The sequence below is a fragment of the Oryzias latipes genome, chromosome 3 (genome assembly GCF_002234675.1).
Source record: "Oryzias latipes chromosome 3, ASM223467v1".
Classification (NCBI taxonomy): Eukaryota; Metazoa; Chordata; class Actinopteri; order Beloniformes; family Adrianichthyidae; genus Oryzias; species Oryzias latipes.
In genome coordinates, this window is record NC_019861.2 from 10228466 (window position 1) to 10252406 (window position 23941).

Below are 23941 nucleotides of genomic sequence, written 5' to 3' on the forward strand. Positions count from 1 at the left end.
GGGCGACAGCTGGTCGGTCATAGCCGGATCGCCAGTCGGCGGCCATCCATATCAAGTGCCACCGGCCACGAGTTGCCCGGTAGCCTGAGGCTTGCGCCATCGCGGAGTGCTCGCACATTCTTCGCGCACACGAAAATAAAATGACGTACTACTTACACACAAAAGTATACTATTAACATCAAAAACAAAGTAGAGATGTTGCATTCACAAACAGACGGAACGGATCATTGGATAAGAATGGATTTGCGGTCGACTGGGAATCGTTCTGTATTTCCTTTTTTCTTTTTACCTTCCTTCCCATGAGTTTCACACTTTCACATAAATGCTCAAACAAGATCGTGCATCTTGTCAATTTTAACATTTGTGACTTTGAATAACCTGTAACTCTTTGACCGTATACAAGATCAATGTGAATCTGCTGATTCTTATATCGAGAAAAGCGGCTTTTCAGATCGTATATACACATTGCTAACGAAGAGTGTTGCATTATGCTTTTTACTGTGACAGATTGCGCTGATTTACATCAACTGCATAATTACTTCACTAAAGTCTCTCATATTAGCTCAAGGCTGCTTTTCTCCACTTCCGAATCCCATGGAATTTAGTTGATTGCGTTAACAGGTGTTGTGGTAACATGTAAAGTTCTGGTGATAATGGGTTAACCAATCCCCTGGAGTCTCTTTTATATGGTTATCCAGGGCTTTTTTCCTATCAGAATCAGATCAAACTGTCTAAATGAAAAAAATAAAATACAAAAAGCAACACTTTATGTAAAAATGTCTGCGAATATTCCTGCCGTTTTGGGGACCTTTCTTTTCAAATGTAGAAACTTACCGCAGTCCACCACGTCCCCGGATTGTCCAATCCACAGTTGTCGCTGTACTCCAGACAGCAGGAGTCTGGCACGCGTGAGGCATTGTAGACCTCGAACCAGTCTGTGTGGTTGGTCACTCCACAGCAACGAAACTGCACAAAACAAAGTTTGAAGACGGATTTTTAGACAGAAAAAAACAAATCACTTATCTGCACATTGAGATTGTTTCGGAAGACGTTTTGTGAAAACAAATTTGCATCTTTGAATCACTCCAATTTAAATTTTTCACTGCTAGAAAATAGGTTTAAAAAAAATCCACATACATACCAGCCAAAAATATCTCATCTACTTGGTATGGATTTGTTGATGCCTCTGAGTGTTTGATTTCAGAGGTCCTATGTTTACAGCCCATCTGACTATGTTCTATCGGCTTGATCTGTGACTGCTATCGATTTTTGATCAGGGATCATGACTTTGCCTGAAATTCCTTCCATCAGTGCACATAAAAAGAATCAGTGCCTTGGTTGTTTTGTTCATCTCTTTGACATTATTTTCACACAGGACTGATGCAGCCTAGCTGTTTACATGCACAGCATGCAGAGTAGGGAACTGACTTCCATTTAACTGACTGAATTTAAAGCTCACCCTCTGATGCTACACTTTGATTTATCACCAAGTACAGCTGAATCTAAACTCCCGAAAAAGGCACTTAACTGAGGAGCTCAAAATCATGTTCATATAAATTATGCAAATATAAGCATCTTGAAGAGATGTCAGTTTCGTGTGGTTTGCGGGAGATTTTACTGCTGCATTCATGCAGTGTCTTCAGGATTGCTTCTTATTAAGTGCTTGAATCGTCTTTCACTCTCTGTACATTTGTTCTGAGTTTCATAAGTTTCCGCAAATTTTATTCAAGGTGAACTTTGCTCCTGGGACATCTACCACATAATCAATTCTGCGATTCAGCAGATATGAGAGAGACTCGGAAGGAAGGGGACCGCATTTAATGGGCTTGGATCTCTTAAAAGCTGCTCAAAGGCAGGCAGGAGCAGTAAAGAGCAAACAAGGAGAGAAATATACATTCTATGACATCACGCCATTTTGGGAGTCAAGCTAAAATTGGTTGCATTCAAATTCCTCCACTACTCACTACATAGAGCACTATATTGTGCGTTTGCCATTTTTGTAGAGTAGCGGCTCCAGTGGCAGCTGGGTTTTTCTTTGTCACGAAGAAAGAGGGTACTCTCCGTCCCTGCATTGATTTCTGGGGATTGAACAACATCACTGTGAAGAACAAAAATCCCCTGCCACTCATTGATTCAGCTTTTAAATCTCTCCAGGATGGCACAATCTTCTCCAAACTAGACCTTCGAAATGCCTACCATCTGGTGAGGATGAAGGAGGGAGATGAATGGAAGACTGCCTTCAACACTCCACTAGGCCACTTCGAATACCCGGTTATGCCTTTTGGTCTTTGTAATGCCCCCGCAGTTTTCCAAGCACTTGTAAACGATGTCCTAAGAGATTTCTTGAACCGGTTTGTGTTTGTCTATCTAGATAACATCCTCATCTTCTCCCCCTCAGTCACTGAGCACATCCAACAGGTACGACAAGTGTTACGGAAACTATTGGAAAACCGGTTATTCGTGAAAGCTGAGAAGTGCCAGTTCCACACCACCTCCATATCCTTCCTCTGCTACATCTTTAAGAACAAGCAGGTCAAAGCTGACCCTGAAAAGATACGAGCTGTAGCAGACTGGCCTACCCCCATCACTGTAAACAACTACAACATTTTCTGGGGTTCACCAATTTCTACCGCAGGTTCATCCGAAATTACAGTCAGATAGCTGCTCCCCTAATAAGATTAACTTCTCCGTCTGTCTCTTTCCACTGGTCGGGGGAGGCAGCTAAGGCCTTCTCCACGCTGAAAGAGATTCTCATCAGCCCCTGTTCTTCGCCATCCTGATCCTAACCTCTAATTCATCCTGGAGGTAGACGCATCTGACACTGGGGTAGGAACCATTCTGTCAAAACAATCAATGGACACACAAAAATTGCATCCCTGTGCGTTTTTCTCCCGGCACCTGACCCCAGCTGAGAGAAATTACCATGTGGAAGATCGGGAGTTGTTGGCTGTTAAGCTAGCTCTGGAACATTGGAGACACTGGTCTCGCCAGTTTACCCTACATACACCAACATTGCCGTAACCCATCCTTCCTTCATCGTGCACCCTTGCTGCTGTCTCCTGAGAGATAGAGGGCAAGGTTTTGGGGGCCCAGCAACAACAACCAGATCCAGGTACAGGCCCTGCTAATCACCTTTTTGCGCCAGACTCTGTCCGCTCACAGGTCATCCAGTGGGGACACACCTCTCGCCGTACATGTCATCCTGGTGGGGCCCGAACCAGCTCCCTGCTGAGACGCAGATTCTGGTGGCCAACCTTGGAGAAGGACTTATGGCAGTATGTTACTGGCTGCCCAACATGTGCTCGTAATTAGGCCTCACATCAACCCCCTGCTGGTCTCATTCGTCCTCTATCCGTTCCTGGCCACCTGCCTTGGTCTCATATCGCTTTGGATTTTGTTAACGGTTTGCCCTCGTCTCGAGGTAACACCACCATACTTACTATTGTGGATCGTTTTTCCAAAGCTGTCCATTATGTGGCCCTTCCCAAACTACCCTCTGCTATTGCCACTGCCAACCTCCTTGTCCGTCACGTTTTCCGCCTTCACTGGCTTCCTGCTAAAATTGTGTTGGATAGAGACCCTCAATTCTCTTCCCAAGTTTGGAAGGTTTTTGTCGTTCCATTGGTGCTGCCGTTAGTCTGTCCGCAGGTTTCCACCCCTCAGACCAACGGACAGGCCGGACGCGCCAGCCAGGATCTGGAGACAGCCCTGTGTGACTGAGGCAAACCCCTCCCCCTGAAGTGATTACTTGGACTGGGTTGAGTATGCCTAATTTCCTCACCTGCTCTGCTGTCTGTCACCATTTAAATGCTCTCTGGGGTTTCAGCCACCCCTGTTTCCAGCCCAGGAGGAGGAGGTTGCTGTGCCATCTGTCCAGCTGCACATCCGCGGGTTCGGAGATTGGATTGGAGATTGGCCTGATGAGATTGGCTCATCCAGGCGACGGAAAACGGCCTGTCTGCGGTCAAGCTCTGGGTCCCTGCCTCCATGAAGGTTCATCCCGTTTTCCATGTCTCCTACCTCAAGCCAGTCTGTTCCAGTGCCTTGGTCCCTCCTTCCAAGCCCCCTCCTCCCGCCCGGTTGGTGGGTGGCCGGCCCGCCTACTCTGTCTGACGTCTTCTGGATGTTCGTAGACGTGGTCTGGAGTTCCAGTACCTAGTTGGGTGGGGTATGGCCCGGAGGAGCGTGCCTGGGTTCCTCTAACCTTTATCTTGGATGCCTCCCTGATGCGGGATCTTCGCCGTCGTTGTCCGGACCGTTTTCTGTCGCCTGGTGGCTCCCGTTGGGGGGGGTACTGTTGTGGTTCTGTTGAGCATGCCTCCTGCTGGGACACAACACCTTCTGCTCATCTCCACAATCAGCACCTCCACACCTACTGGCCATCACAGACTCCAGGCAGCGCCAGATTATTGTTCACCCTGTGGTAACAAGTCCTTGGCTTCTGAACAATCCTTTACACCCAAGAACAACTGAAATACCTTTTGCATCTCTTTCCAGTCTGCCTGCTTGCCTGCTTACCAGTTTGCCTGCCTGCCTACCAGTCTACCTGCCAAGTCAAAATAAATAACTTCTACCAGTTTGTGTCCGCACTTGGATTCAGTTATCCACTGCTTTCTCCCAACACTCGACACGGTAATCATGTCCGGTGTGAATTCTCCTTGATAGCTGCAAAAGGTGGACCAATATAATGTCGGAATGGGACGGCACTTCAGTTCATATGTGAGTCAAGGCAGGTGAGAAAATACCCGTGGTAATGAAGTGTACTTTCCTATTGAGGACATTTTTAAGGTGGTTGCAGAAATCCTACAAAGTTAATGAATGGCATGCAGAAAGAACTGTATTTTAGCGGTCATGTGCATGCATTCATTTGGAAGGCCATAGATGTTGATGTAATCAATATCTACTTTTTGTCACAGCTGACACAAACTCAAACGTTTCACAGAGCACAGCACGCCTTCTAGCCACGAGATGCATGCAGGCAGGCTGGAGCAAAGCTTTAATAAATGGAACTAAACTACAAGCCATAACAGTGGATTCAAAAAGCCCTGAAGTCTCCCATCTATCTTTTGATGTCTCCCGGAGGGATTTTCCAGCAGCAGCAGCAGCCCCCTTTGCAATTTTAATTCCCAATGTCTGCTTTTCAAACAGTTTTTCTTTCACTTTTTTGTGAAAGAAAATGACATATTTGCAATTAGTTCAAAATGTTCAAAGTTCAAATCGAATTCAAATCATTAAACTCTGAGTTCACTGGCAAAAGCAGATAAAGAAATAACTCTGTAATTGAATTTTAAATCCTGAAAATACAAAGATAACTTTTTTTTTTTTTTACCAACTCAAGTATTTTACCCTTTATTTAGAGTAACCTTTTTCTGTTATGATATGCTGCAAACATAACACTTGTTCATCGGTTTGTGGTTCATCTTTTTAAAAACCTCATCTATTTCTTGTGATCTGTGGCCTCCATTTCACTAAAACTCTTTGGTTTACGTTCTCGATAACCTTTATTATTTCTCTGAGCTTTTGTAAGAGCCAGAAAACATTTGATCCAAAATAAAAAGGAGATCCAAGTTAAGCAATGAATCTACTCAAGAAACAGACTGAGACTGCAGAAAAAGAAAATCTCAGCAGCTCCCTTGTTGCTCCCCTGCGGTGTGAGCTGTAATCTAGATAAACAAAGAGTTATTATGGAGCCTAATATAAAGAATTAGTTTCTTCACATCAGCAACTTATCTTGTACTGAGAAAAATGGAAAGTACCTTTCTTAAACCTTTAATATGTCTGGTTTATACTTTATACTTCCTAGTGATCGGTATGGGACTGAGGGGTTGACCAGCACCTGATACAATTTGGACAAAAATTTGTCAAAGTCTCATAAACTTTTAGAAAGTTTTTTTTTTTTTTGACAAACTAAAATAACAACATTTTGAGACAAGATTCAAAAACTCACTGGCTGTGTACGTTGGTAAAAAATGTATACATTTTCTCTGAAGAGTTGCACAAGTAAATTTTCTACAATTGAATGTAATGTGGAGTTAAAGGTCTTGCTTAACCGTTAAACAGCTGCTCAACCTTCGGCGACACAGTTACACCTCAGAGCCAGTCATTCTTTTTGGCATGTTCAAAACTGATTTAACTCAACAAATATGGTATGACAACCCAAATGTGTAATCACATTTTGAAAACTCAAACAATCATTTCAAAGTCTTCTACAAAGTCTTACCCACAACTCAAGCTGTGTTTCAAATTTTATTGAAATGCTAGAAATGCCAAAGTAAAATAGAAATTTACGATTTTACTTTTTCCATCAAATCATAATTATGTGAATGAACACAAACCAACTCATGCGTCATTCAAGAAGACTTTGACGAAACAATGCTTTGATTTACAGCAGATTCATTCAAATTTCTGCCACGGCACTAGCGCTCATCATCATCTATCAAACGAGATGTCGGCGTCTTATTCAGGCCATGGAGTGGCAAGTTCCTTACACGTGGGAGCGGCTACGGATGAAGGGATTTTGGGAAATCGTGGTTAGTGATTTAGCAGAGGAGCTGTGGGTCCAACAATTCCGCAAGACACGCTCAACTTTTGATGAGCTTGTAATGCTGTGGGGCCTCCTGTGGCGCCCAAGGCAGCCAGTTCCTACCAAGAAGCGCATAGCATCCAGTTGTTGGTCACATGACCCATTTAATTCGAAAAAAGTGTTTCTATTTCAATTTGGGAAATATGTGAATCAGAAATCCACCTTCTCCAAGCGCAATAACTTCTTTTGGATGAATTTTGTTTTCCGAAATCGTCATGTTTCCATTAGGCAAATTTATTATCCTAAGATCAAAAATTTGGACGATTTCAGTCAATGGAAACACCACTATTGTTGCCATGAGGTCACAGTTAATTGTGCTTGGTTTAGCTTTTGGGATTCAGAAATGAAGAGAAATCTTTTTTAAACTGGAAACATGACATATAACAAGACTTTACCCAAAAAAGTAAAAAAAAAAAAATAGTATTTAATGTTTGATTTGTGATGTAACCAAAACTCAAACACAATTTTAGCCCAAACATCAACCAGAGTTGAAAAAGTCAACTATCATTTATGCTACATTAATCCCAAAGTTCAGTCTGCGCAAAAATTTGCAACATTTGGGGCTAAAGATAAACAATTTATTAGTTATGTGACGGACAAGTTATGTTCACACCTGGCATCGGACATGTGTTCGAGAACGCGCAACAACCCGGGTTCTTGAATTTAATATTTACCCCACAGTGTTCACACTGAACAAACAGGGAGGGGCTTCTTCTTCTTCTCTCTTTACCAGCGCATGTCCGCCACATACAGTTGGAAGAAGTTTGGCGCAAAATATTAAAAGCGGTGCAAATCATGTGATTTTTGCTCCAGGCTTTTTATTTCACAGCTCTATTCCAATATATGAAAGACTCGATGTCATACAACTTCAGCTGGGAAGAAGCGCAATTATTAATTTCTCCTCCATGATCAATTTTCAAATAGTTGGCTTATCCGTGAAATAAAAGGGACGCTCTTTACGCGGTACCAAATTTGAGTCCCTTATTGGTCAAAGTTCAACTGGTTTAACTAGCAATGCATGTTCAATAGCTTCCTTCTGGTTCTGGGTCAACGACAGCGAGTCACAGAGAGCTGACCATGGCCCAGAAGAAAAACCAAGCAACGAGTGAGAACAGAGACATAGAAAAAGGCGCTCAAAGACCTGACTGCATGCGTTACAGTCATGAAAGCTGAGCTAGCACCCATTTTAGAGCTAGCAGAGGAGTTTGGAAGGCTTTGAGTCCAGAAAGAACAATGAAACAACATGGTCGATATTTTGGAGAAACGAGCAAACGACTTGGAACAACACTGCAACATGAACAACGTAATTATGATTGGATCGTCATATCCAAATTCAAGTCCAGAGTAGCCACCCGTGTTGTGCGTACAGTTGTAAAAACTTGCATAGCTACACATTAACTTGAGACTTTTGAACGCAAAGGCCCGAAACGCGGGTTTCTGCATGTTTACATAGATTTTTTACACTAAAATTGGCTGCTTGAACACCAAGGCTGGAGTTACTGTATAGCGGTACATATTAATAGATATGGCCCTAACATTTTATTTAATCTCTGTCAGGTTAGGATATCTAATTGGGAAACAGTCTTTTATATATATATATATATATATATATATATATATATATATATATATATATATATATATATATATATATATATATAAAGAGCACATTTTTATGCCACTAAAGGTCAACAAGCAAAAACTCATTACGTCTAAAACCTAATTCAATATATTTTTTCTTTGTGACATTAACTATAATTTTAGTGTTATAGTTCTTTATTGATGCTCATTTTTCCTCATAAAGTAGCCCGAGCCGTCCCTTTTAAATCATGGTCGTGTTGAATATTAATAGGTTTCCTTTTTCTTGATGAGAATTCATTTATCAAGATTCAACATATTTATTAGAATTATGTATTTGTGGAAAATGAATAAGACTATTAAGAGTTGAAGTCGGTATTAAAGTGCAAGGACAATCTCTTGCTTGAAAATCTCAAAAGACTATTTTTTTTTCATCCTATGCTTTTAATTATATGAATATAACTACAGTTTTGTGCAGTAAACTGCATATCATTTATAATTGGAAAAAGGAACTTTCTAAATTTGTTCAGAGTTTATGTTTGTTTTTCTTTTAACATGTAGAATCTCTATTTAAACTTGTTATTTTAACATAACTACGAAAAATTAAAGCGTGGGTCTGCAACCTGAGGCTCTGGAGCCACTTTTCTTTCTCCTTTGTGACTCTTTGGAGAGAAAATGCTAACCACCTAAATATATGAACGTTTTAAAGTGGTGGTTCATTTGTTTTTAGTTCATACATTTTGTCATTCATTTTGTGAGTTTATTGGGTAAAATTATGGTAAGAAATTTAGTTCACTTTCAGTGTGGTTTATTATGTTTTTATTTATGCATTTTTCGCATTTTGTTTTAATGCTTAAAAAAAATCATTCTACACCAATGTTGTGGTGTTTATAAGAGGTATTTTTAATTCAAATACATTTTGCTGTAGCAGGAGGATCTTATTTGACAAATGCTGTGTTTTATTTTGAAAGGAACTTCTAGGTGCTGCTGTCAAAAGTAAAAAGACGTTGTTATACACAGTAACATATTATTTTATTTTAATTATTCTGATAATTTAAAAAGCTACATTTAAACGTGAATGGCATAATAGACACAAAAACATCAATAAATTGAACTATTTTAAATGGCAAAATGGAATTTGGCGGTTCTATCTGGTTTTTGCTCCATAACAAACAAGCCCAAATGGGTAGGAGACCCCTGTGTTCAAGTATTTATGTTTTTTTTTGTTTTTGTTTTCCTTAAATGGCAAACATGTTAAACTGGCATAAACCTAAAACCAATATAAGCTTTGTTTGACCCCAAATATGTCTGCCAGATGATATAAATTGGGAAAATTACACTAAATAAAGAAAATCTCTAAAGTAAAAAGTCTCATTTCACTATGGTAACAGCTCACAACATGCTCCAGGCCGCAGCTAAGCCTTTTATAATAAATAATGTAGTCTCATGTCATGTATCTCTGCTTGTGACGGGATTCTGTTTGACTGGTCTTGATAAATGGCCTTGTACCTCAATGAGCCATATGTATTTTTTCTGTTTTTTCAAGCGCCATATGACATTTTTAACACCCATGTTTTATTGCCTTACATCAGTTTGCACTATCATCCAGGCGTTGGTCAGACCCACGTTGCCTTCGGTGCCGAAAAGCTGCAGGCCTTTCTTCAGATCCCTCTGTGCATGCTGATCAATCTGAGAAAACAAAAAAACAAACCAAAAAATTCAATAATTCAACAAACATCACTTCGTCATATGAGTGAGTTTTCATTAAAAATGATGGGAGACGTCTCTGCATCAGATAAGCAGCTTGGTTCCATTTTCTTTGGGTGGGAGTAAATCATTTTGGATTCAAGTGGTGACAAACAACCACATACATTCTCAAGGAAAATAGCAGCACCATCTGACAGAAGTGAACTGTTTCTGCTAGATCACTTCTTTGGCATTTCTGTTTTCTGCACCTTTTTTGTTTTGTTGACAAAAAAAGGTTCAGAAAGCTATGAATAATTGTGTTCCCAGCAGACACACAAAAAACACTTTTTACCAGCTGATTGCAGGTGGACTAACTTAAAAAAAAAAAAACAACGAAACAAAATTAATAAGAAAATCCTCCCATCGAGGCAAAAAATAAATTTTTATCTGACCGGGACGGTGAAAGCAAAAATAAAACAATAGTTTAAAAGCAAAATCCTCTGACATCACACAATTTAAAAACGGAGTTACTATCAATGTGGTGAACAAGTACCGTCTTTGGTGGATACGTCTTTGCCTCATGCAATCCAGAACACACAGATCTGCAGGTCAAAGGGGCTCACAGCCGTCCTCCCTCATGGTGCCAACCACCCACAAATAAACAATGGGTTCCCCTCTGTGACCCTAACACTTCAGTTACCATAGCAACAAAACATTAACAAAAGCAGAAGGGAAACAAAATCGACCTTTATGTGGACCGCAGGTGATCTATAATAGTTTAATATCAGCTTTTGTTTCTTTCTTTCGGGAAACTAGTTATGTCCCAAAAAGTCGGTTTTTTTGGGCCACCTCAGGTGACAGCAGCCTGATTCCCCAGTGTCATATCTTTGGAGTCAAACTGATCGGACTCTGTGTAAGTGAAAGGCCCCACCCCCATTTTCCAAGTGTTGGTGTTAATGGTCGGAGTTAAAATGTCTCTGCGGGGGTTATTCAACACTTATTAGTGTAAAAGTTGTACAGATACTGTCAATTATTAACACCCAAAAGAGTTATGTTAACTCTAAAAATTCAACACTATGTGCAGTGTCACTTTAACGTTCTGTACTGTAGATAAGGACCATATGTTCTCTGGCTCCGAGTTAAAATCAACTCTTTAAGTGTTGCATTAACTCTTCTTTTTTTACTGTGGCAGGTATTTTACTTAGAATTTTTATTTTCCTGAAGGACCTCCTGATTGCTAGGCTGTTTCAGAGAAATGGACATTGAGCGGTCACAGCAAAATGGACCAACCTGTGTCTTCAATGCGACTGTGTGCAGGGCGGACTTTTCTGGATGCTTCTGATTTGCGATGGTGTGTCTGCTAAGGTCACAGTCATTGATCAGAATGAGCCCTGTTCACATGCCACGCCCAGGGTGCCCGAGCGCTCTGTGGATTTAGACGTGACCGTTTCAAATGCGGAATTATCTGCAGCTCTCTCTCGCTCAGAGTGGTGAGAAAAAGGCATGTAAGTCCTGATTTCCTTTGCATTTCGGGTCTCTGATTTCTTTCTTTCTTTCTTTTTTTCTTTCTTTCGAGGATTGGACAGAGGAGCCATAGCTGGAGTAGTGCAGGAGATGGGGAGTTTGAGACCATGTTAAAGAAGACACTCTACACCATGTGTGTGAAAATTCGACATTTGCAATCGTTTAAAGACATGGATGCCTCCAAGTGGACTAAGGTTTTTGGAACAGGCCACACTCCAAAAGGACACTGGCGGTCCCTGTACAAGTTGCCTGTTGAAAAACATGCAGCTGATCTCCAATGGAGAATTGTACATGGAGCCAAAGCTACAAACAGATACAAAGCACACTTTGTTCCAGCTCAATCAGACAAATATGAATTTTGTGGGACATCTGAAACTCTGGCACATTTGGTAACTGAGTGTGACAGGCTAAGGGGTTTGTTCACAGTCTTGGAAGACTGGTATCTCAGGCTTGGGTAGGTGTCCTCCTTCCCATTGTTCGTTTTTGGCCTCAAGTATACGGTCCGAAGGAAACACGTACACACCATTCTCAATTTTATTTTTGCAACAGCCAAACCTGCTATCTGGTTAACAAGGAAAAGTCGGTTACTCTCCTTTGGGTGTGTGGATGTTCCTTTTATGTTTTTTTCTCTTCTGAAAAATTGTGTGAATGTTGAATTTGCTTATTTTAAGTTGATCAACGACTTTCAAAAGTTCAAAAATATGTGGGCTCTGGAAGAATCTGTGTACTATCGGGGAGGATAAAACATAGTGTTTCAATTCTAATGGATTACTGGCTACATACTGTTTTTTTTTTGTTGCTCCCCAATGGGGTACCTTTTCAGGCCTTATTTCTCTTTTAATGTACTCTGAGTCTTTATTTTAATGTGATTTATTAAAGTTTTTTGAAAATCAATCTAAAAAATAATCTTTTTTTTCTTTCTTTCTTTCTTTCTTTCTGTATTTTTAATGTTAAAAAAATCATTGCTCAAAGGTCTTTATCAGACAAAGATAACACAAATGCAGACTTTAACAGGTGTTTATTTTTAAGGAGAACAAATCCTTTCTGAGTGAATGATCTGTCAAACTGTCAGGTAACGTTCGGAATTTGATTGAGATGTCGTGGTATATATTAAATGAATTAAAAAAGGCAATTTATGTTTTATGGACCGTTTTTGTTCATTTGTCTTCAAATAGCAACGACTTTGCAGTGTGGGGGTGTGAAAAAATCCTCCACTGTGCTGTGAAGGACTCATTACCAGGCAAACACCTGATCGCAGTTTTGGTGCTAAAAGCAGGGCCATACAGCCACGTATATTTTGCACATATTGCACAGTATGAAAGTGGTCATACATGATCATATATGAAAAAAAGTGAGAAAAGTTGTGGTCTTTATGTGAAATTTTTACAAATGTGCATCAATTACGCAATTCAAAGGTGATATATGCACCGCATACATACTATAAAAATGATAGATCGGTGGTACCTGCGTAAAAAGTCTGTTAGACATACATGGACATGTGCATCTTGCAAGATTCACGGACAATTGTTTAAGAATTACATGGTAATTGAGTATAAACACGTTAAACATGCAAATGTTTTGGACACCTCAAAACTGAATTTACAAAAAAAACCACTGGCCGAAACCCTCGACAGAAATCTGCGCACATCAACGAATGACGAACACAAGAAACGCGTATGAATCAAAGTCTTAGAAGAAATCCCTTTTTACACAGGACCATGCTGCTTTGGACTTTTTCCAAAACAATAAAACTTTTAATTAAAGACCACACTTGATGTTATTTATGTGTAATAGTTCAATGTATTTTGACATTTGGACATATTTATCAACAGGCAAACGGAAAGTACTGGGGGGAAACATTTTTACTCAGAAATCTTAGAGGATTGCTATCCAGTCCATCAGTCCATCCATAATTCATCACCAGGTCAAATGTTTTCACGCGATAACAAAAGTAAGTAAATTTGTGAGTGGCATTGTATGGCCTGCACTCGCCCTTGTCCTTCCTCTAACGTGCTCTTATTGGCTGAGCGGATACTACATGCCCCTTACTTTCCCGTTCTTCCTCTGCCACCCTGGACAGAGCCACAATAACACACCCATGCACACAGAGTAGCCTATGAAGCATGTTTGTGGACAGTGGGAGGAAGCCAGAGACCTTGGAGAAAACTCACGCATGCACGGGGAGAACATGCAAACTCCACACAGAGAGGTCCCCCATTGATGTTCTGTTTCAGGTCCAACTGGGGAATTCTTACTGTGGGGTAAGAGCGCTAACCACTGCCCCTAATTTTTTTTGTTATACGCAATTAATGCGTAACTCTTACGCAATAATAGGGCTAGGTGCTATTTGACATACTCAGAATAAGTCATCTCAGTGAACCCAAGGTGTGTAAATGAAAACACAAGGCAGCAATGAAAGTAAGATGGAATTGATTGTATTAACAAAACAAAACATTTAAGCAATACAAAACAGGAAACGAGGCTGCATGTCTGAGTCCTATTGAGTTGCATCTAAAAGTCTCTTGGTGGTGATGTAGTTGAGAGGTTTGATGCAGCGGATGACACATTATTGAAGGTGGTAGTATTAGGATCTCAGGATCATGTAGTTTGGTAGCTCACTATCGAATTGAAGATCAAAGATGGAACAAGACAATACAAAAAAAAAAAAAACCCTGACTGATGAGCAGGTCTTTTTGGGGTTCAAGTTCAAATAAACTCAGTGGAAGCATTAAGGTTTTCAAAGGTGGTTGTATCAAAGCTTTCTGGCATCCTGATGTGCCCACAGCAGCAGCAACAGCTGGCAGGAGGTGCAGTGAACTTATATACTCATTGGCCCTTTCACAAGTCCGATTGCAAGAGGTTACACTTTCCACGATCATTCCACACATGTTTAACAGACTTTTCATGCATGTACCCCCGATGTTTAACTTTATACCGTGTATACGGTGCACATATCATGTTCAAAGAATGTAATCGATGCCGCGCAATTATAACGCACGGTTCATGTTCTATGTTGATTTACGTTTTCTTTGCGCGGTTTATTCATACCTCTTCTGTGGTTTTAACATGATTCATTTGAGATACATCTGGGAAATTTTCACATAAAGACCACAACGTTTCTCACTTTTTCCATTGCATATGCATGATGACCGATATTCGACTGTGCAATATTCGCAAAATGTACGTCATGGCTGTGTGGCACGGCCTTAACGTGGGAGCTTCCTCTCTTTCAGTTGTGCCTATAGGAAACGTCCTATAGCAGGCTTGTTGCTGCGGGCCACAGTAAAGCTTTTATCTCTGGTAAGTAGTCTGAACTTAGATGGGGAAGATGGGGAAAAATAATCCTTATTTCAGCAAGCTTTGAATTGGAAGACAACCAAATTTGAGATGAGTGCTATCACAGGTGAGGATGATTAAATTCACCTAAAAATCTGACAATCACCCTAAAATGGAAGTATTTAAACAAAACAGGAAAAAAATCAAGGTTTAGCTGTTTTATAAACAGACAAAAGCTCCCAAATCCCTTACAAGCTGCTGTTACTCTCAATTATAAGCATCAATAGCATTGATCTGCAGCATCTCTACCTAAAAGCTTTTTAGGTAGGTGAGAAACTGAAGGACTCAATGCATCCTTAAATACTTATTTGCAAAATGCACTACAGAGAATAGCCTTCATTTAGCAAAAAACAACATTTTAACATGATATTTTTGAGTTTTTACTCCAATCCTCTGCTCTCGTTTTATATTTCCTTCTAGTTTACTAATGCATTTGAGGCATTGAACGACATCCAACTTGATTAAATCTCCTTCAGGATCTCTGCTCTTTTGTAGCCACCGTGTTACCTTGTAGAGCTGGAAATAAATACAGGTTTGAATGGGACAACTGCAAGAGTAGACTGAAAGGCAAAAAAAAAAAACGTACAAAAATAAAGAATAACTCAAAAACATTTGGAAATGTCATTCTGTTTGCTCAAGGCTGCATTATAATCTATTAAAGGTCATTGCTGCTCTGGCGGGGTTGAGTAGCGGCTGGTGGAAAACTGAGCTTCCAGCTCTGGGGAAAGAAGAGCTGTGTGTTTGGCTTACAGTCCATTAATTGTTAATGACATCAGTGTTTTCTAGCATCAAAGCACAGACGTCCCTACAGCAGCCTGCTTTGTACTGTAAAAGAAACTGTACTCAAATAATGCAAGCGCGCTGTAATCCAACAAAAGACCAATGTCGGGAAATTTTGCTGAACAAAGCTGGATGACACAGCTGGCGGCTGGATGCCAAGCCCTGGAGAACAAATAAGACACTTTATGAATCAATTCCCAACTTTTCATATGGAGACGGAAGGAAATCGGCACGAATTTCACAAGCTGGCGGTGAACGCTTCACAGTTCTAGTCAGTTCAATGTCTTTTTGAAAAACAGTACGTTTAGTTAGAGTTTTCTTTAAACTCATGATGTGGGGGCGGCGTGAATGTAGCTTTAGAGTTAAACACTTTGAAGTTTTACATTAATACATGTAGTGGTTGTCTTGTTAATATGGTAAAGTGTCGTTCTCTGCGCATATTGTACATATTGATATTTTTTGTATTTTACTTTCATTATATTTAATTGTTTAATTTTCCAACAGGACAGTGACAATAAAGGCATATATTATCTTTTCTTGTTAAACAATAACTCTAAGTGTGAAGAAGAAGAGGAAATACATTTTCCATTGCTTTCGTTTGGGGTTTGGTCCAGTGTGTGGATTTTAGTGTTTTGAAGGAAGTTCTGATTTGTACCCCTGTTCCAACAGATTTTAGGACTTTGTTTAACTTAACTAATTAGGACAAACAATAACTGGGCAACAGCAGACGCAGGTAACAAAGTCAAACTGACCAGATGATCATTTGGCATCATATCTGATCAGTGGCGCAAAAAGCCTGATACGGTAAACAGATGTGTTATGTTCTTTTTATTTGTTCGTGAGATCATTTGTTTTTTTAGGAAATTGGAAAGATCAAACATTAAATCACATCTACTCACTGCCTGTTAAAGGGCCCACCTTGCCTTTGGTGGTAGGTTGGCATCAGTGTTCGGCAGCAGAGCCGTAACCAGTGTGTGAATGTGTGTGTGACTGGGTGAATGAGTCTGTGACTGTAAAGCGCTTTGGGCCTTGTAGGTAGAAAAGCTCTATATAAGTATACGCCATTTACCATTTATATCATGCAAAATCAGCATTTTGAGCTTACGAGTGTAATATAATGTTAATTCCTCACAAAAACAACCCCAAAGCGGTATTTTCATCCATTCACGCATTTCTGAGTATTCCTCTAAAAACCTGCTCTCTTAGCGCGTTCTTACATTAGCTGCATTTACATGGACAAAAGTAATCAGAAAGAATGCCTGATCGGAAGAAAAATGCGTCATGTAAACACACCGTTCGGAATACTCTGCCCCGATCAGACTCGTTCGGATCAAAATGTCTTTTTTGTGTTTGTGGACAGGGCGCTGGTGCTATGTTACATGTTTGTTACGGGTGCTTTGTTAGGCTTCCGTCCTGCCGCTCTTAGAAACCGTGTTCAAACAATCAAGTGGATTTGTGTTTCCAGTCGTGTCCCGCTAAAAATAAAAACTGATGTTATTCCCACATATTTACATGCAGCCAAGATGCAGATTGCGGCATTTCCCGCATGGATTTTTTGTTCATCAAACAAGGCTGATGTTGTTAGCGCGTGTTGGCCTTCTCTTAACCCTTCTTCCACCTCCCTTCTTCCACAAAAAAAAGGACTGACCACACGGATTAAAAATAAAATCGTAAGAGAACAGGCACTTTATAATATTCATAACATTAATAAAAGCATGTTTAGAAGATCGTCTCGTATATTACCGAGCTGCAGCATGAATGTATGTGGCATCTTGGTTTGTTTACAGCGGGACTCATTTCCTCTTCCGGTATTTCAAAGACTACTGCGCATGCCCCAATGATTTATTCCGACCGAAAGGGTTAGCATGTGAACGTTTGTTATAATCAGAAAAAGTGTTTCTGGGCTCATGTACACAGTTAAATTTTTAATCCGACCATTGATCCGATAAAGATATTTTGCACATATAACAGCGGCTATTGTGACGTAGACCAGTGAGGAACCGCCCCTTCCAGGAAGAGTCTGTGCTGCCGGCCCTGCCCCCAAGCTAACATACACACCCACTTTCTCCTTGGAGCTAGCAGTGATCTGCAAAAATGCTTTTATTTTACATGAACATCCATCTTTGCAAAAGTTTGAATGTTGTTTTTGTGACACGCAGAAACGCTGCTGAGACCGGCTGTAGGATGAGGCCAGAGAACGAGTCGTCTTACTTCCTAGTTGGAAGAGAGCTCAAGAAAATAAGAAATATTTAATACAAAAATTGTTCTTTTGTTTGCCAACGGTAATATATTATTTCATGCATGGATATTGTTTATTATAAAAAGCCATATCCCTTGTGCTATCTTGTGGGGTTCACAAAGACCACAAATCATTGAAGAAAAAAGGTTCAGCGCACTGTCTATTGGGTCCAGATGACCCAACTCCCAACGTTAACGTGCCTTAGAGAGGCACGTTAACGTTGGGAGTGAGGTCATCTAGACCCCACAAATCGCACAAGGGTTAAGAATAGCATGATAAAGGCCCTTTAAGGTGCAAAATGTAACTTTAAAGACCCACTCTGATGAAAATGGTGTTTTTAATGTCATCTTGTGTCATATATCTCTTCATATTCTTTGTTTGAGTTAGCATCATGGCTCAAAACCGCCACTCTACAGAATCTATGTCCTAGAAAATGACACTAGCTTTTTAATTTTGGCTAAAAAAAAGAACTCTGGGAATGCTTTAATAATATTATCAGATATTATCAGAGAGAATTTGAATTGACAGTAAACTATAATCCTAGCACAGCAGGTGTACACTAGATTTCACCAACGGCTTGTTGGTGAACATTAGTAAATTTGTGAAACAAACTGTATAAAAACTAAATAAGATGTGTGTTGATCTGATTTACCTATGGATCCATGGGAAGTTCTTCCATCTTGTTTTCTGAGAAACGTTCACAGAATCCAATAGACATCAAGCACACAACTGCTGTGTTTTCCACAGCTCTGACACTTGAATGTGTCGCCTGGGCCGTAGCTCAGTCTCAGACAGTCTCACATGTACGCTCATATTGAATTGGTTTTCACTGACAAGGCCTTTATTCCAAAAATCGAAAGTTGTTCCATAACGTGCAGTATTCAGTGATCAATCCAAAGAAAACAAATTCACAGTTTTCACAAACAACACCACCCAATGTACAACTTTATTTGTTTAATACTTGTAGATGCAAATAAAATTCAAGCACACACTACCTTTAAAAAAGAAACACTAAGACATTAAAAATGAAAGAGATGAAGAAGAATGAAATGGGGAATAACTGCATAGATTTATCCAATTATCGACAGACTGCTAGTTAATTAATTGCAAATGAATTGTTAAATGACAGTTAACAGTTTGGTAAAGATTTATGATTTTTTCTATAGCTAGCCAATAATTAAATATATCAATAAGAACAATGGCCTTATTTTATCCATTTTGTTTTTCACAAAAAGTGTCCAAACACCATGGGTTTGTATATTGTTGTATAATGCTGTTCTACGGTGGCCTACAGGGCTCACACTACATACAAAAGAAACAACGCAACGGCATTACCCGAAGCACAACGAAATTACCCGCAACACAACGACATAACCGCAGCACAACGGAAATGAGGACTTTTTTATACTATCGGCGGAAAAAAACCCAATTCAGTTTCAAACTATTCGGTACAACTTTTACGAGTTTTAGGGCCACCAAAAAAAAGTAAAATTACAAGATTTTAAACCGTAAAGTTACAAGAAAAAAACTCGTAATTTCGCGAGATTAAAGTGGAGGTGAGCATACAGAGCAGCAAGTGAACGCCGCGCAGCAGCAGATAATCTATATAGTGTCAGTTAACGTATTAGTTAAGTATTGGATTATGTATGTTGTTTTATTTATTGTAAAGCTGAAAATGTTCCTCATTTAATTAACGAGAAATAATTACAACTTTAAAATAATGTCTCAGTAACCTTTATAAACCATAACTGATAACTAATAAGACTTTGGTAAGTAATATACTAAATGCGTGTTCATGAAAATTGAAAACAGAAATCCTTAACATATAGTTAAAAGTAAATAATAACTCAATAATAACATTAATAACTGCCTTTGTATATGTTGGCTATCTAATAGGGGCCAATATACATGCTTAACAAACTCTTTAACTAGTATTAACAAGTCATTGAAAACTCATTAATGGTTTAGTAAGGATTTGTTACCTATGTATTTTCTCCAATGATAGCAGTCATTTAGTAGTCTTCTATTTCAAAAAATCAATAGTGCATAACTTTGCCCCCTATCTACACTGTTAGAAAAAATGTTGTAAAAATATTCATCCAGAACTTTTACAGATTGAAGTACTTTTTTTTAAATCTGACTAAGCACAGACACAGTACAGTCGCACCAAGTGTCTCTGGGAAAGATCGCATAAAAGCTGCAGTTGTTTGTCTTTTTTAATCAGATGAACTCACCCAGCTATAATTCTCATAGCAATATCATTTCCTACAGTGAAATTATTGACAAGCCATGCCTCAATTTTACATGCAGCTTTTATCCTCCAGCTCTTGGTATCAATTAACTGATGGTGCTTTTTTTATTGCAACTTTTATTATGTAATTTTACAGGTATGGAACCCTCTCATTAAACCTGATTGGTAGAATAAGAGTCTTAACTTGAATCAATTACAATTTTGAGTCTGAAGGAGATGAAGATGAAATATTCATAAATGAAATGAAAATGTTTTTTTTATGTTGACTGTGCGCACAAACTACAGTTTGGAGTCAAACCTCAAACAGCAGGAAACATCTAAGCCATCTGTAGTGTGATGCGTTTAAGTAGAAGCAATAAAGCCATGAGTTTTTTAAAGTAGAAAAGAAAAAAGAAAAATACTTCTCCTTTTCAAATCTAAGTAGGCCAGTTAGAAAAATGAATCTTGCAAAAGAACAGCAAGAAGACTGCACTCCAGCAACGGCTGTACTCTTATACTGATATTATCCTCAGGACTTCAGTTGGCCTTTAACTACACGAGGCGAGTCAGAGATGGACATCAATTATTTATATGTCAGCGATAGAAGAGAGATCAGAGATGTATATAGGGAGAAATAGAGTGGAGATCCAAGAAAGGCCTAAAGAAGTGCGTAAAAGGAGGAGTGAACAGGAAAACGGTACATGATGAGCCAAAACGCAAAATACGGAGTAAAATACGTAACAGCAAACTCCCCAAGGGGCCAGATGCAGTAAAACCACCAACAGATTTGACATGCTGAAGACAGTATGATGGACAGAAAATGGTTGCTTTGATCTAAAATTGTCCCCCCCAAAAAAAGGTCATGTGTGACTGAAGGAAAAATAAGAGATAGACAAATAGATAAGAAAGACATCCGAGGAAATAGGAAGATAAAAGCCTCAATTTATTCTATTCTAAACAACGACTTCCCATTAATGGTGCATCAACTAGAGAGTCACAAACTAAGAGGGAGATAAAGGAACAGAAAAAGCAAAGTATATATGATGATAACCTTCCATTACAATTTAACATATTATTTCAGTTCAGTGAAAAAAGCAGAACTATTTTCAAGCTATTTTCATATATAAGGCACACAAAACTATAAGGCGCATTAAGCGAGAAAGGTCCATCAGTCAGTCTTTATTAAGTGTGTTCATAGAAATTCTTGAGCTTGTCTGTAAGACGCTACACATTAGCTGGTTTAGAATACCTTTAACTACCACCCTTGTTTAGCAACATGTAAAAAAAAACAGACTGATACAACTCAAACAAACGTTACTGTGACTTGGCTAACTCCCAACCTTGTGAGGCGCACAGGGAGTCAGGTTTTTTCCTTCCAGGGCGTGCAATGAGTGAAAACCCTGCGCATTCTGCTGCCTATCTGAGTCTCCCTGTCCCCGGAAAATACGCGGTTGTATCAGGAAGGGCACCCAGTGGATTTGGTGTGGCGAAATGTGCCGAAAAGTGAAAAATAACTGTGACTGCGCTAACTCCAAACTACCCTCTGACCATCACAGGGACATTCATGCACATTCACACACCAGTGCAGCCACGCAGGACGGAGTGTCTTGCCCAAGGACACAACAAAGGTTGACTGGGAGGAGCGAGGTTTGAACCACTGACCCTTCGACGACCTGCTCAACCCTTTAAGCCACTGCCGCCCCAAAATTGATCATTGAAGGGAAATTCATAATTGCGGTTTGTGTCCAACCAGAATTCCATGACACCAAGTCATTTGTATATCAGAATAGAGCTGGGAAAGAAACAGCCTGGACGACATTAACAAGATTGACACCGTTTTGATATTTCACACCAAACCCCTTCCAGCTGTAGTTGGCGAGCGTGCTCTAGTAAACAGTAGACAAAGAAGAAGAGGAAGAATTCCCTACCTTCTTGTCCAGTGGGAACACCACAAGCTAAATGCATTCTTGAACATGCGTCACATGCGCAGTGTGTATGTAGCGTCAGTGACACATAAAAAACGTCACGCTACTCATTTGTCGCGTTGGCGCAATTCCGGGATTATGACAGAGCGCTGTGTACCTCTCAAAATCCCTTCAACATCACTAAGCACAATCAGAATCTATATATAACTCCCGGATTATAGGGTCATTTTTTGGAAAACAAATCTAGGCTTTTAAATGCCCCATATATACTATATTTTGAATTGCCTTCCACTGTGACGTTGGCAGCATCAAACCATAAAATATCATCAAAAACATGTTGTTTTACTAAAGGAAAAGAATCATGTTCCATTAGTTTCAAATGTGAAATGTCTTCCCCTCTCTTCTCTTAATGTACCTCAACCCCCCCTCCTTCCTTTGCTAATGGGCGCCTACGCTCATAGCCAAGAGCTGATTTCTCGCTATTACTTCCATTTCATCCTTCTGCAGAGGGACTCAGGGTTACATTCCTGAAAATCGACCAAACTGAAACCAAAGTCAGTCTTTTTCAAGGACATCCTATTCAACTATTGACAGAGTTTATCCTGACTAGCCTTCCCGTTGCTGGAAACAGAGCCCACACCCTCTGGAAGTGTTGCCTTGCAGTCTAAATAGGGCGTGTAGGGAGTTGCTATCCTTCTGAGGAATTATTCCTAAACTTGAAAACGTATCGGCTAATATCTGCATGTTTCTGTAAACTTTTCCTAAAACAAGGAAATTTGGGGAGATAATGAATGAGGCAACTAAGTCTGAGGGCTTTAAGGGCTCTGTCTCTGACTTTTAATCCTGTCCTGGGGAACAGTAATAACATACTTTAATTATTAAAGCACTCAGCATTCCCCTTTAAAAGACTAATCTCGGTCCTTAGCCAGGGCAAATCAATTACAATCCTTGCTCTTTTCCAATCCTCAGCTTCTAATCAGTTCCTGATTAACACTTGGTGAACTTGGCAAATGTGAGTAGACAATCAATGCGGCTAAGCTGTTCAGAATCACAGCTTTAAGGGCTGATGCCTGAAAAGCTTTAATCAAGGCGCTGCACGTTTAGATAGCATGTTGGATAATAACCACATGTTGAACCTCTACAGGTCCCCGAAGGAGACATTTTTTATTAATAATCTTTCATTTGAATATACCTTAACTTCACATTTATTTGTTTTATTTATTTATTTATTTATTTTTTGGGGGGGGGTTAATTTATCCAGTTAAATGCAATAAATTAATTATAGACAAATTATCGAGGTACATTTTTTACTATCGTATTAATCTCGTTTTTTATTTAGAACTATGATCTATTATGTAAGGCGTAATGATCAACGAGATTTCCATGATCAGAAATTAAACGACGACGCAAAGGCCTTGATCTGGTCGGATGGTTATTACCGCAAAGTCCATTCAGTTCTGATTATTCCGCTTATACCGCGGCCACCTGTGATAGAAAAAAATAGAACAATTACCAGTACTTTAATCTTGTTATCTTTTGATATGCGGTGCGACGCATTGCCCACAGAGTTTGTACCGACCTCGCCATGCTGCAGTGAGGGAGAGTGGTATATATTCTAAAAATCATAGTTAAACAAACCATCATTTCAGAGGTAAAGTTCACCTCTTCCCACTTGTTTTGGTGTAGTCACAACTAAGAAAGTCAAAGACCAAAGTCGAAATAGTTCAGTTCCTCCTCCGGTCTCATCTCCTACTTATTCTCTTCTCTCGCTCTCTTTGGCTGCATCGCAACCTAGAAATGTATCTAATTCACCGAACAGGTTAAGGAAACTTCTAAAAAAATTCATATCTTTCCCACTGCTGCTGTGAATAAATGTGTAATAATGTATGTCAATGTATGATGGCATTAATAAGAAGACAGTGGTCATTACCTTTTGGATTGCTCAGAAAAGGATGTGTTAAGTGTTAAATTAGAACACTCTGGACCGGATGTTTTTTTCTTCTTCTTAACTGTTTGTTCGAGATAAAAAAAATATCCCTTAATGGTGTAAAAGTAAATGT

General features: G+C 39.6%; 1 protein-coding gene across 2 annotated transcripts in view; it reads right to left on the bottom strand.

The window, feature by feature from the left end:
- tspan4 (tetraspanin 4) overlaps window positions 1–23941 on the bottom strand; it is a 287641-nt gene that overhangs the window by 29357 nt on the left and 234343 nt on the right. For both annotated transcript variants that reach the window (XM_011487843.3, XM_004066855.4), the window contains 2 exons: window positions 9749–9850; window positions 835–966 (listed from right to left, as the gene is read on the bottom strand). In XM_011487843.3, coding sequence (XP_011486145.1) covers window positions 835–966; window positions 9749–9850 — 234 coding nt within the window. The remainder of the gene's footprint in view (window positions 1–834; window positions 967–9748; window positions 9851–23941) is intronic.